Source organism: Schistocerca cancellata, chromosome 8, assembly GCF_023864275.1.
Source record: "Schistocerca cancellata isolate TAMUIC-IGC-003103 chromosome 8, iqSchCanc2.1, whole genome shotgun sequence".
NCBI classification, from domain to species: Eukaryota; Metazoa; Arthropoda; class Insecta; order Orthoptera; family Acrididae; genus Schistocerca; species Schistocerca cancellata.
The window spans coordinates 348435928-348451472 of NC_064633.1; the positions used below are offsets into that span (position 1 = coordinate 348435928).

The 15545-nt window shown below is 39.9% G+C and overlaps 1 protein-coding gene across 1 annotated transcript in view; it reads left to right on the forward strand.

Moving 5' to 3' along the window:
* LOC126095573 (odorant receptor Or2-like) overlaps positions 1-15545 on the forward strand; it is a 41772-nt gene that overhangs the window by 12533 nt on the left and 13694 nt on the right. The window contains exons 3-4 of the mRNA XM_049910350.1: positions 628-729; positions 5882-6037. Coding sequence (XP_049766307.1) covers positions 628-729; positions 5882-6037 — 258 coding nt within the window. The remainder of the gene's footprint in view (positions 1-627; positions 730-5881; positions 6038-15545) is intronic.

A 15545-nucleotide genomic window follows, 5' to 3' on the forward strand; every position in this document is an offset into this window, starting at 1 on the left:
ACTGGACGTATATATTGTTTGTTTGACACTCTATCGCGTTTCGAATGACCCACTATATCGCACGACGTAAACTTCATAGTAAAAGTTTGAGGCCTCTTGAAACAGCACGTAGCAATCAACGATTCTGCAAGTTGTCTTGTCTACGACGCCTAATACCAATGGGTGGCTTTAGCTGGATGAGAACACCCATAGCAACTTGTAGATATTACCTAGACTGCAGCTACTGGCGGTGTTACACGATGATAGCGTAATGTCTTCTAAGTAATGACTAATTGTTTGACTCATTACTGCAAAGTTAAATGACATACGTAAACAAACATAATTTTCAATAATTAGACACGATATGAATGTACGACAGAACGCCACTGACCGCATTTAAGTTATTTTTCTTTGCAAGATTTGAAATTGCTACTTGGATTCCTGAAAGAGCAAAAACAGACAACATATGTAATTTTTTTGTTTGTTGTTCAACCGCGTGTTGCTTCAACGCCGATCATGCACATTACTTCTTTGTTGAACGTGCACGTGGCCAGCATTTACTCTTCTAAATGAGACATAGTCCGATAATTAGTAAGTTTATCGTAAGGTTAATGGTAGGTGTATTAAGTTTTTATAATGTCTTTTCAGAACGCTGAAGGAAATGGTGTGCTGAAATGTACAATGTACCTGCCGACACCTGCGTTCCAGATTTTCATCTACTGCTGGTGCGGACACGAGATAATGGAGGAGGTAAAGATTGTCATACCAATCGTAATTAGTCGTAGACGAAATAAGAGCGCAGTTGGAGATAGGCATATGAAAACGTTTGCATCCACCAACTGTTAAAGTAGGAACATATGCAGAACAGTAACAACGCAAGAATGAAAGAAGTTTCAATATCACACCACACCACATAACTGAACCGTACGGCTCTCTAATACGAAACCCAGCGCGTTGTGCCAATATTTTCCTCTGTAATTTAAACGACGCAAGTTCGGTATTCATAACTAGCGGGGAAAACTTTAATTAGCTTAGTGTTAAGATATACTTTCACAACTGGAATAAAATGATAAAAACTTATTTCTGTTAGCAAATATGTGATACTTTGCTCCAGATGTACAAAGTTTAAAACGATATAAGTTTGGTATGCTACGAGTTTGCTGCACTTTCACATCGTAAGATGGCCCCTGCGCTTTTGAGCATCAAGAGAAAAAATCGTTCCTTGGGTAGTATAGTAATTGTAATAGTTCCATAAATTGCTTGCACCCCTTTGGCTACAAATTGCTTGTTATTGTTAAATACAGGTTTTAACTTATGAAAGAAATTCCAGAGATGGTACGTCTGGAGCATAGCATTGTGCGGAAACAAATCTGGCGAGAATAGTGCAAAAAGAATCTCAGTTTGCAAATGTTCAGTTTCAGAAGGATATTGGAAATTATAAGAAATGAGGTCGTTATCTGCAGAATCGTCAGAGAAAACAATATGCAATATTTGGTAAACGCTAACCAGAAGAAGAGATTGTACGATTTGCAGTGTTTTAAGGCTCGTGCTAGTAACTTACACGGTATTACAGTGAGCTGCGACGGTCGAAAATTGAAGGAAAAACAGAGAATATATAACAGAGGATAGAAGGTGGTGGGGGAACTGTTTCTCTGAGATAAAGGGATTTGCGCAGAAGAGGAAATCGTGACGGGCCACACTATACCAGTCAAAAGACTGGCATTGAAAGCTCGTCTAGTGTCTTGAATAAATATTATGTCGGTGATGCATGTGAAAATCTTCTGAAGAACGGTTCGTGTATCTCCTGCACCATTTGACAATACATGATGTATGTCATCTTCTCAGTGCTAAGTGTTTAGAATGATAACTGCCTTAGATAACGCTTCTCGACTACGGATACTCTATTTCAGAGTGGAATATATTTTTTTATTTTTCAAGTTAAATGTCAATCCTCAACTAGAATGTCTGAGTAGGAGTCAGCTCAGTGTAGGGTTGAAACTATTCTGTTTTGGGAAACCATTGGTTACGACACAGCACGACGCATTACCAGCAGTATTTCATCCCAGAACGATATGAGAAACGTCCTGATAATTCGAAATTGCATAAGACGCACGCTAGTATTTGTACGCTTGAACATAACCTCTGACATAACCAAGTAGACTACATGATCTTTTGATGGTCTGTTCACTTCCTCGGTGTTTCAGTTACTGAAATACTCAAAAACACTTATCATCATTCCATACACGCAATAAAGGATTTGATACGTTGGTTGCCTTGGCTCTATGTATGCATAACTAAATCTCTAAGTTTTTCTCCTTTTCCATTTGGGGCATGCGTCTGTGGAGCAAATGATAGTAACCTACATTTGATACAGGAACAACGCTGATCTAAAGAGTAGACTGAAGCTTTCCGTACTATCCATCGCGATGCTTCCCTTTCGGCGATCCCAAATGTCTCCTTCTGTCCGAAACCGAATCAGTATTCCTGTCACACCCTCTCAGTTTCTTTCAGGCTTGTGTCTCTTATATTTCGTTCCCTCTCCTCTACTCTTTCCTTTATTATTTCTTCTGATAACTATCATCCATTAAGATTTTCTCTTTCGTGGAAGTTCTATCCAAAATTAGATTTCTTCCGTACCTTCACCATACTTTTCTGCGTATCATTACGTACATTAGACATGAATGTTATATTCTGAAAAAGATATTTATCACAATGTTAATGACTAACGTCAACTGTTCTAATTCGTTCGTCACTGGTCGAAGACTAGTTTTGTGAAACTCTCATTGTTAGTCAGTCTTGTGTGAGCCTTTTTACTCTTCAAATCTACAGAAACCAATATTCATCCCACCTATTTTCCATACTCAAGCCGGTGTCAAGCCCCAGGATGCATTGTGTCAGCCTATCCCTTCTCTTTGTCAAGTTGTGTCATAGTTCTTTATCGTCACAGATTTTTACCATTATCCGATATAGCCATCTAATCGTCAGCCACCGTCTGTAACAACCCATATCAAAACCTTCTTTTCTATAGCAGCTGTTGGTTTTTATTGCTTACGTTTCACTCCTGCGTTATTCTATGCTTTAATACTTACAATATTGTTTTGCAACAGTTAAATTAATATTCGATGTACGGTATTTATCGCTACTCTTGTTATTGCCAGTCTGCATTTCTCGTCCTCTTAAGGTCTACCGTCGTCAGTTATGTTGCTGCTCAAATGGCAAAACTTGTGTACTACTTTCAACGACTTGTTACCAAATCTAATTTTCCTGCACAAGCTGACATAAGTTGATTATGTTTCATTATTCTTTTTTATCTTCACCTTATAATTTGTCTTCAGTACATTGTTCTTTTGATTCAACTGATTTACCAAATCTTTTGCCGACTCTGACCGAATTACAAAGTGGGTTCCAAATCATCTTTTTTTTCTCTATGAATTCCGATTATTTCCCAAAATCCTTCTTGGTTTCCTGTATTGCTTGCTCCAAGCCCATAATTAATAACATGGTGAATCAGTTAGTACTGTTACCTCATCATACGTCAACTTTTATGGCAGCAATCTGTATCTTGAGCAATTTGAGATAATCCTCCGCTTCTTATAATTTATCCGTGATAGGTTGACAATTTGAAATTTAATTTTCCAACGAACGTTATTAAAAACTTTCTGTAAACGTATAAATTTTATACAGGCGTCTGTAACTTATTATTATTGTTAATATTATTCATTACTTTGGTCTACTAAGGACCACATGAAAAAACTTATGTATTCCTTCTTTTCTCCTTTCTTTCTTTCCCTATGTTTCTCTCTTCTTCCTTCTGTATATATTGTACCTGTCTGTTTCTTTGTTTGCTCCTGGAAGCCATTGAAACTTTTTACTTTTGCTCTGAACCTTTCTCTTCCTCCTATTTCTTACTGCATTATTTCCATTTCTCTCAGGTCCGCTTTAACTTATTTGAGCCACGTCATTGATGTTTTGGGATTTCTCTCAAAGAAATCTTTTTGTTATCCTTTTTTCATCCAGACGTTTTAGATGTCCATAGAATGCAAATCTTCTCTACCTCATCGTGTCTCATATTTGCTGTATTTTCTTCATAAACTTCTTTATTACTTCTTAATTTCCATTTCCAATTCAGGTATTTTGGTCCCACTAATTACCTGATTGTTTTTCTTTCATTCTTTACTACTTCATCTGTTTAATGAAAGGCATTTTGATGCACAAAGGCATTCTGACAGTAATGTAGTATCAAAGTTTTCATTTATGGAAGCAGATTTCTGGTTCTAGAGAGTTTTTGTTGCTTGAAAAGCCACCTCAATTTTCCTTGCCCTTGCTAGGTTAGGTTCTTTGTCTATTTGGTTGTATTATTTCGCCTAGCTTTTTAAATTTTGTAGCTTTTTCATTCTGTCATAATCAGTTTCCATATATTTCGGCGCCTCCTTCACATATACCACTACTCTGTTTATCAAAAGATATATGTCGGTCGGCTTTTGAATATATCTCTTGTAGGAGATTTAACTTCATTGTCGCATCAGCAAAGATGCCAAGATCATCTGCAAAAGTCAGACAATCCACTTTTCTCCCAATTGTGATTCTTCTGATTCCTTCTTCTTCTGTTCTTTTCCCCATTCCCTGATTACTTCCTCTAGCACACGATAGAACAACAGTGGAGACAGACCATCTCCCTGCCTTACGCCAGTTTTGATCTCAAAAGCCTTGGAAGTTTTTCCTAAAAATTTAATTTTGCATTTTGTATTTTCCAGTGGGTTTTTTATGATTGCCGCTGATTTATTGTCAGCTCCAAACTCTTTTAAGGTGTTGAACAGTGTTATCCTGTCAATTGAATAGTATGCTTTTTTGAAGTCTACAAATGTTATATAAATGCTTTTAGATCTCATTATTATTATTATTATTATTCTTTCCTCGTTGTGCCCAGTTATCCCGCGTTTGAACTTGTTAGGTAGGTCTGACAGCTTCCTTCAGCTGTCCACTGTTTTCAGTTGTATTTTTACCTTTCTCTGAAAATTTGTGATCGGTGGCTAGGATGCAAATTGCTTTGTATTCTCTTAGATAACTTTTGCGGCTTTCATTTCACGTATGTCCTCCTTAATTTCCTCTATCCAAGTGATTTTTACCTGTTTTGAATTTATTATATTAAGTAGGTGGCCAGTGTGCAGGTATAATATCAAACATTAAATGGTGAACATAGAGGATCAGTCAAGTTGCCTCTTGCTCTGCCTAAGTCTGTAGTACTCATGTTAATCAATATGGCATTTAAATTGATGGCACTATAAACTTTTTTGATGATTTTTTGCTCTTTCTTCCGGATTTAACAATTTTTTGACTGGCTTGCTACAGACTTTCCTGGGGCCTGTAACGCTTGAAGCAAAGCTGCTGTATTGTAATGCCGAAGTATTACTCGTTTATTCTATAGATTCAGTATTATTTTGTACGCTTTTTTGAGTCTGATCCAGATGATACACTGATTTCTCCGACATGCTTCAAAGAGGGCACATAACTATAAATTAGTCACATATTTCGTTTGTAGTGAGTTATTTCTGATATTATGATGTAATTTTTCCATAATATGAACATTATTGTATGATATTTGGGCCCATCATTTGATGCTCTCTCATGTAGCTTCTCTTTGACATACTTGGTTTCTTCGCTAGTACTAGTGGAGATAACCAGATCGTCAGGAATCTTCATTATATGCAACTTGATTTACCACGAGCATTGTAACAGCAGTCTTAAGGAAAATAAGTAGCTTGTTGTAAGACATGGCCTGAAAATACTATGTGTGCCTTTCAAAATACGTGCATAAAAGAAATACAGAAGGAGAAGACAAAACTTAGTAGTAGAGTGTGGATCTGGCATGTTTCGATTCGCCTGCTTTTTCCACCTCCCTCAGGGCCTGTATGTTTCGCGGGCGGCCTACAGCAGCGGCTGGGTAGGCGCAAGTCAGCGCTTTACTAGAGCACTGCGGATCGTGATGTGCAGGGCGCAGCGACCGCTGCTGCTGACCGCAGGCAAACTCTACCCTGTCAACAGGCTCACCTTTGTCTCGGTAAGTATCTTGTACTTTCGTATCTGCCAAATGCACGGGAACCACAAGCTAGCTAATTATTGAATACAATGCAGACTGTGTACCGGAAGTCGACTATAGCGCAGAAAAGTACCTTTCGCGAACAGTGTGCGCTACCATTGCACTTTCCGACTCCCCTCCGTACTTATCAAGTTTTTTATTACGTTGCTGCAGTCAGACATTTACGCGTGGACTATTTAGGCTGCAATGCAGGGTCTTGCTTAAAAGATAATGCTAATAGAACTAACGATCTGAGAGTTGTGTATAAACAGTACATCCACAGAAACAACTATGTGGAATAAATGGCCGTATCTTTTAATTGCACTGACTTAGAAGTTTATTTGCAGATGACTTTATTCGCTCAGGAGCTATTACCCCAAACTTACAAGATATCTTAATATCCAAGCGTCTGACAAGTAGTTTGCTTATTTGAGACACTACAGCAGTGTCAAGAGACAAACGTGAGCGTTTCAGCAAGAACGTCTGTCTTCGATAAGTGTTAAAAGTGACGTTGTTGTAACTTCATTTCTTCATCAACAGATGTGGTTACTGCCACTTCCGTACGTTGACAACAGCCGACGAAGTGCCGCTATTGGGTCTGTGTATATACAAACAAACAGTATCCGGAATGCATGGACATAGAGTCCAAATGTGAAAGAGCTGCAAATGTCCATGTTCAACCACTGATTTATCCATTAACACAAATAACGAACTCTCATATGACCCTCATACAAACAGCAATAGCCCGTGATACTCTGGTTCAGAGACTAACAAGATAACATCACCAGCTTGACCTCACATTTTAAAGAGAAAAGGTACACTTGCAAGATATCAACCCCAGCAGTTAATACCGCGTGAAATTTTGGATCACAATTCTGATAACACGCAGTTATAACTTCCTGAATGTATAGAATTTGACCTTTGAACGTACCGGTTGTTGGTCACCCGCTCCGCCCCACTGCAGCCACCTGACGCCACAGTGGAAATAATGCAGAGTGGTCCCGTCCTATTCACGGGATGCTGACGTCGTCGGAAGAGGAAGGGGAGTTGATCATAAAAACCGAAAAAGCTAAAGAATTATTGTTAAGCCAAGGTAATGATTTTCGTTTTACAATTCAATCATGCCAATCACTTTGAACAACTGCGCAGCTTCTACAGATGTATTTCACTCTTACAGTTCAACTTCTTTAATCCAAAGAAAACATTTCACGACAGCGATGTTATTAACTAAATAGTGCTACGCATCTTCTTTCATTAATTTGCTCTGCATTAGTGAATCGTGAGATAAAAATGATCAGGATAAAGAGACCTCTGGCAACAGCTGCGGATTAGAAAGCTCGCTCTTCGACTCATTCGCCAAAGCACGTTACCTTCACTGCGCTCTCTAACAAATCTAGTCGGATACTGGCGGAACCGCTTCGATACTAAGCGTACTGTAAGACGGCGGAAATACTGGTGCAGATAACTGCCAGTAAAGAAGAGACAGCATTTGAAGAACGTTGTTAGGTCGGTTGAAGTTCACATCGTCGCCCATAAGTCGTGCCGAGTTGTTACATGTGCCGACAGAACCCTTGAATATGCGGAAGCCACATACATCCATCGGTTTACAGTATCTTATTCCACCTGGTGGTGTCGTCAATAAAGAAATTACAGTGACTCCTCAATGCTTCAATGATTTTAAAATTCCTCTTGACGGCCCTGGAAAAGATTTTCCTTCATTCCATTTCTTTCAAAGGGCGGAAGCTCGATTCATATACTCGTCTGTTACGTACAAGGACATAATGGAATTCGACAATATTTCATCTTTACAGCAGGCTTCATCATAATCTCCTTTATCTGTGTTACATCCGTGCCTTGTCGTACTAATGAAGATGGTCCACGAATGTGACTATGGTGAAAGAAAAGCCGCGTTATCGTGACGTCATCCTTAAGTAGCATCGAACGTTACTCCATGTTGCTCTATATCTAGCCGGTATTCATTTGTGACTGTGACTGCTGCTACGCAGCTGAGATGTATAAATAATAACACAAACAAAACCCCATACGCTTTTGTTTGCCTTGTAGAAAAGTTAGTCGAATAACCACGAGTAATGATGCTTTCAAATCACGCCTTTCAGGCGCTCTGGGTGCGGTTTGGTAGTCATTCCGTACCGCTCCTGCAGATGCCATATTAGTGGTAGTTTGTTCCCCGACATTATGAACATAATCCTCGATTGTACGGTACTTCGCGCTCGGGCATATTGCGGGAGCAGTGAGACGGAGAGAATGACCACAAACTAAGGATCACAAAGTTTAAAAGTTATTAATACGGCCCCGTTGCAACTGAGAGTATCAGAATTATGGCCCAAATTTTCTAGCGGGATCGATTGCTGGGATTGATACGTGGCAAGTGCGCATCTTTTCGTCCTTAAAATACGAGATCAAGTTGGCGACGTTCCCGTGTAAATCAAGATTTCTTCTCGCCTTTAACACTGTTCCGTGGTGACGTGTTGTCACTGGACTGCTGATCCCATGTCGGACTCGTCGGCGGCGACAGTGGCGGTTCCTTCGGGGACCAGATTGGTGTTCCTCCACAGATCAGCTGCGAGTAACTGTAGCTGCAAGTGCAGCTGCCCATTAAGTCGCAAAGTGCAACTTATATCGTGATTTGTACACTTCGTTCCCGTTGTGCTGCCTGTCACTGAAGGAGCCACTCGAGTTGGCAGTGGATTCACTCCGCCTGGCCAGCAGGCTGACCCGTGCAACGAGCGTTGCTGTAGGGAAGGCTAGCGGTAAGGCGCGTTACACACGTGGACATTGCGGCTACTCCCGTGTGGCTACTTGCCCCCATTCTAAGCAGAGGCACGCGTGGAGGCGCACGCCTCTTTCTCAGCTTGTGCGCATCATTGATCGCATTCACACCGAGACACTTTGCCCGTGTTGAAGCGCTACTCTGGCAAAACGAAGACGGACGCACGTCAGCTACACTACAATCTTTTATCAAACGGTGTTACGCAAACTACTTGATGAAATACTTAGATTCTTCTATTATTGATAGCCATATATGTCAATTTCAAGAAGAACTATCTTTCCTTTAATGGTCGTAATTGTTGCGATGTCTAGGGATTAAGTACGTCAGTACACGAAACGACAATATTTCGGAACGAAAAATAGGGTCGCTACGAGTTTGCTATTGATGCATGTAAGAAATCACATTTTGTAGTAAATGATAGCAAACAAAGAGGAGAGTATTTGGGAAAGTCATTAACACGCGAAACTTTCATCTACATCACATCAGAAATAACTACAAATTTTTTTTCAGTGCGGTATTTTTTCCTTCAATTCGAATACGTGTATCGTATTATATAAAATTCATAAAATAAATGCTAATTAACACATATTTAGCCATAATTTTTATGAAAAAGGCACGTGTTCTTCTTTCTAATTACATATCACAAGCAAAATTCGTTTTACTTACAAATATAAATTCTTAATTATCACTATTATTTGAAATATTGTTCATAAAGATTGTTTAAATTAAAAAACATCATAAATTTACTAACAATCCTTTATAAAATTTTTATAAGTAAAAAGCTATCTTTGCAATGAAGTCTGCAAGCAATAAATAATAGGAATTAAGAAAATGTGAATTTTTCGTAAGACTACATTATATATGTGTTCATTGGCTTATATTTAATGAATTTTATGTTTATATGATGTAGGTATTCGAACTGACAGCAAAAATGAAATTAAAAAAAAGGAAAACCGTAGCAACATTCGAACCTGTGTTCCACTGATTACGTATGTATAACACTCCAAAGCTACCGCGTGAACTACGCTGTTTATCATGCATAGGACTTCGTTCTTTGCCTGTTACACTTATTTGTCAGGAACTGTAGACAATTATTCCTCTTAATTTTGTCTTTATAATCAGCAGAATGCTAATGTTGAACAAGTTCTACTTATTTCCCAATAGCCGAATCAGACATGGTGCTAACGGAAACGCGTGCGAGAATCTCATTCCTTCAACTATCAGTTACAGTCAAAGAAACCAATAAGCAGGGAGAATCGCGGCTGTAGCATGTGCCTCCTTCACTCTTGCGCCTGCACATAATGGACCGTACGCACTCATCAAGGGAATGCGTGATTTGCACGGCTGCATGTGTTCCCTGGCCTCTACGTGCAACCTCCACAGCCGGGCGGGGTGGCCTCTCCTTTTGAGGCGCCTTGCCACGATTCGCGCAGCTCCCCCTGTCGGAGATTCGAATCCTCCCTCGGGCATGGGTGTGTGTGTGTGTTGACCTTAACGTAAGTTAGTTTGAGTAAGATTAATTTGTGTGTAAACCTAGGGAATCGATAACCTCAGCAGTTTGGTCCCAAAGGACCAACATCCACATGCGCCTAGTCGCACGGAAAGTCACACAGGTGTTAAGGCACCTTTACAGTGGACTTGCGAGCACGCGACTTAACTGTCAAGATAGGTATTTAATGAAAACAAAGCGCCGATGATACTATAAGTAACCTGGGTAGTATCACATGTATTCTATCAACTAGCAGAGAAAATCAGTTGAAACTTTTATTTTAAAGCTCTTTGGGAAAAGTTATGTATTTGAATAAATAAAATTTAGATGGTTATTGCCTTCTTTTTGTTATATAATATTTACCTAACAAACATGTTTGTTTATAGTCACAATATGTTATTTTTAAAACTGAAATACTGATTTCACAATCTGCGACATGGTCGCGAGTGGAACAGGGAATCAGAAAGTGATGAATAAATCCCTTTATTTTATGTCTATGATCACAAACTTGTTTGTTCTCAGACTACCGTTTTCGGTCAGCATGGCCATCTTCGGACCTGCATAAAAACGTGGGAAAAATAGAAATACAAGTAGTGGATTATATACAGCTGAAAACACCAACCAGAAAATAGAACCAAAAAACAACGAGGAAAAACCATTCCTATGAAATTTCGCTACAAAATGTGGCAGAAAATACAAAAATGTTTCGGAAAACCTAATGTTAGATGTGGCTTTCAAGTTAACAACGCCCTAATACTGCGAGTAAAACATATACTGAAAAGGGCGTATGAAAAATCTGATGGCTCTGGAGTACACAGGGTTGATGATGATGATGTTTGGTTTGTGGGGTGCTCAACTGCGCGGTTATCAGCGCCCATACAAATTGCCAACCGTTGCTCAGCCCAATATCGCCACTTTCATGAATGATGATGAAACGATGAGGACAACACAAACGCCTAGTCATCTTGAGGCATGTGAAAATCACTGACCCCGCCGGAAATCGAACCCGGGTTCCTATACAGGATTGGTTTTAATAACTATGATAAATATTATATCTCCCAAGCTGGCTGTTTCTTTGACGTATTGTATAAAGGGCGTTCACAGGCAAGTATTTCTCAAAAACTGGCCATTCTATAGAGAGCATTAAGAATAATATGCGTATTCTCCACAGAGTGACAAACGGCTGTGCTCTCAGCTTGTTGGAAGACCTTGGCATTTGAAAAACGGAAAAAGAAGCACCAACAAATGTGCTTAATGGGCAGAACGAGTTTGTACCTGACGCCTACTTTGCTTCGTTTCACAATCACTGAGCGCCTCTCTTCTATTTATTTATTTATTTAGCGTATGGCTCATAACATCACAGTAAAAATTACAGAAACAACACGATTAAAAAAAATGACATATGTATAAACGCCCCTCTCTTCTATATATCTTGCCTACGTCTTTAACTAGTATAGAGTGCTTTAGATATTTCCTAACTTTCTTACACTGCGCGCATAATTCTCGTGCTTTCTTGTCCCTTCTCTGTTTGTATAATATACACTACTGGCCATTAAAATTGCTACACCAAGAAGAAAGGCAGATGATAAACGTGTATTCATTGGACAAATATATTATACTATAACTGACATGTGATTACATTTTCACGCAATTTGGATGCATAGATCCTGAGAAATCAGTACCCAGAACAACCACCTCTGGCCGTCATAATGGCCATGATACGCCTGGGTATTGAGTCAAACAGAGATTGGATGGCGTGCAGCTTCAACACGATACCACAGTTCATCGAGAGTAGTGACTGGCGTATTGTGACGAGCCAGTTGTTCGGCCACCATTGACCGAACGTTTTCAATTGGTGAGCGATCTGTAGAATGTGCTGGCGAGGGCAGCAGTCGAACATTTTCTGTATCCAGAAAGGCCCGTACAGGACCTGCAACATGCGGTCGTGCATTGTTCTGCTGAAATGTAGGGTTTCGCAGAGATCGAATGAAGGGTAGAGCCACCGGTCGTAACACATCGGAAATGTAACGTCCACAGTTCAAAGTGCCATCAATGCGAACAAGAGGTGACCGAGACGTGTAACCAATGGCACCCCATACCATTGCACCGGGTGATACGCCAGTATGGCAATGACGAATACACGCTTCCAATGTGCGTTCACCGCGATGTCGCCAAACACGGATGCGACCATCATGATGCTATAAACAGAACCTGGATACATCCGAAAAAATGACGTTTTGCCATTCGTGCACCCAGGTTCGTCGTTGAGTACACCATCACAGGCGCTCCTGTCTTTGATGCAGCGTCAAGGGTAACCGCAGCCATGGTCTCCGAGCTGATAGTCCATGCTGCTGCAAACGTCGTCGAACTGTTCGTGCAGGTGGTTGTTGTCTTGCAAACGTCCCCATCTGTTGACTCAGGGATCCAGACGTGGCTGCACGATCCGTTAGAGCCATGCGGATAAGATGCGTGTCATCTCGACTGCTAGTGATACGGGGCAATTGGGATCCAGCACGTCGTTCCGTATTACCCTCCTGAACCCACCGATTCCATATTCTGCTAACAGTCGTTGGATCTCGACCAACGCGAGCAGCAATGCCGTGATACGATAAACTGCAATCGCGATAGGCTAAAATCCGACCTTTATCGAAGTCGGAAACGTGATGGTACGCATTTCTCCTCCTTACACGAGGCATCACAACAACGGTTCACCAGGCAACGCCGGTCAACTGCTGTTTGTGTATGAGAAATCGGTTAGAAACTTTCCTAATGTCAGCATGCTGTCGGTGTCACCACCGGCGTCAACCTTGTGTGAATGTTCTGAAATGCTAATCATTTGCATATCACTGCATCTTCTTCCTGTCGGTTAAATTTCGCGTCTGTAGCACGTCATCTTCGTGGTGTAGCAATTTTAATGGCCAGTAGTGTATATCATTAACGGGATAAGTTTGTTAACGGTCTGGTATGGTGTCTCAGTATTCCTTTCTTAGAACGGCGTATCGTAAGGTACGAGGGCCCTCTGGCAGATATGGTCCTCTAACCACTTCTCGCCTGTGCGACATTCTGGCGGTAACGCCTACCGAGGGTGCTGGTTATTTATGACAGTCTATTTTTATTCATTTGACTTCTTTCGATAGTTCCTTTACAATTATTTATATTATTTTACGTACTTAGTAAGCTTGTTCTTATTTACGTCATTAATTTTTCATCTAAAATTCGCCACAAGAGCGTGTCGCAATTATTGTCACTTACCTGTTTCCTTTTTAACAAGACATTCCATCCTGGATTTTCCATTGTTTGATTCCTTTTTAACAATCCAACTTTTGTCGTGTTTTAATTTATTGCTTTTTATTACTGCAATGATTTATAATCATTACTCATTGTATTCTCCTTTTTATTTTCTATCGTACACAGTATAACTGAAGAATATGTGTACGCCTACAGTAGCGACAGGTGACCAACTTGCGACACAAACATTTTTTGTTTCTTTTTTCCAACAGTGTCGTTGTTAGCAAGATGATTGTAGTATGTACCATATATTACGTATTTGTGATGATTTTGTGTTTATCATTTGACTATACCACCATGGCTCCATTATATTAGGACATGTTTTAATAACAGGTCTGCTTCGTCATATCCAAAGCGCATAACTCTCACATGTATGTTAGTAATACTTTTCATCATAATCAGTTTTGTGGTTTCAAGCTGCAGACAAATCACAACTTGTATTTGTGTTTTCACCATGTTTTTTTTCTGCAGATCTGAAGATGGTGTTGCTGATCGAAACCGGTGTTTGAGGACTTGCTAGTTTGCGATCACAGTCGCGAAATATAGAACTTTGTTCTGAAATACCGATCCCTATATGAACAATAATCCTAACTCTTTATTCTTTATTTAATTTTTTTAAACTAAATCTGATCATTGCAGATCGTTTTGAGTACTTTAATGAGTTATTTCTTATCATTTTTAATATCATCAGTTAATTATATTATAAATTATACGTGGTGAATTTTACAGATAAGTAATAAACCTTAAATGATTATTAGACGCATCTAATATTAGAATGATATAAATTCTTATCTTTCTAAGAATTTTTAACATTCTGAAGCCCTGTCAGTAACTGTGATAATTGAACATGTAATGCGTCAGCCTCAGTTGCAAATAGAAAACAAACTTTACCCAGGTTTCAGCCAAAATAATTTGGCCTTCTTCAGATACGAGTGACACTAAACTACTGCATGCCAAACTTTGGCCATGGCAAGTATAAAACTATAGCACCGTAGTAACTACTCATAATACACCTTACTTGTGACTAGTTACTACGGTGCTACAGTTTTATACTTGCCATGGCCAAAGTTGGCATGCAGTAGTTTAGTGTTACTCGCTTCTGAAGAAGGCCAAATTATTTTGGCTGAAGCCTTGGTAAAGTTTGGTTCCTTTTTGCAACTGAGGCTGACGTGTTACTTGTTATCTTTCTGGGATATATATCATAGAATTTCTACTGGTAGTCTCAACATTGCAGATACAGCCTATCAGTCTGCAGTTCTAACTTCAACCTTGAGTGGACTGACACTTTATTTGGAAAGGACAAAGAGCGAGGCTTCAATTAAACACACTCCAATGAGTGACGCTCAACCTGGAAGATATGAGGAGAGACAGGTGACGAGTAGCATGCAAAATGGTTCAAATGGCTCTGAGCACTATGGGACTTAACTTCTGAGGTCATCAGTCTCCTAGAACTTAGAGCTACTTAAACCTAATTAACGTAAGGACATCACACACATCCATGTCCGAGGCAGGATTCGAACCTGCGACCGTAGCGGTCACGCGGTTCCAGACTGTAGCACCTAGGACCGCTCGGCCACACCGGCCGGCTGAGTAGCATGCATCTAGGAAAATACAGAAGTTTTTGTATCTGGCGGGCAAAGTGAATCTGGCCCAGAAAATTTTAGATGCGCCTTAAGATAAGGCAACTCAATTTACCACACCTGTATATGTCGGGTTGCAGATCTTAAAACGCACTAAATATTTTCCGGTCCCCTTTTTTATTTTGTCCGGACCGTACACTGTCCAGCCTGGCGCAGCCCAGCACACAGTTTCAGCTGACGGCTGAAATTTATGGCCGTGTATAATCCAAGAGTATCAAAAAATAATCTCCGTACAGGATATCGAAAATACACTAACGCGAAAAAATCGCAAAACCACAGAAA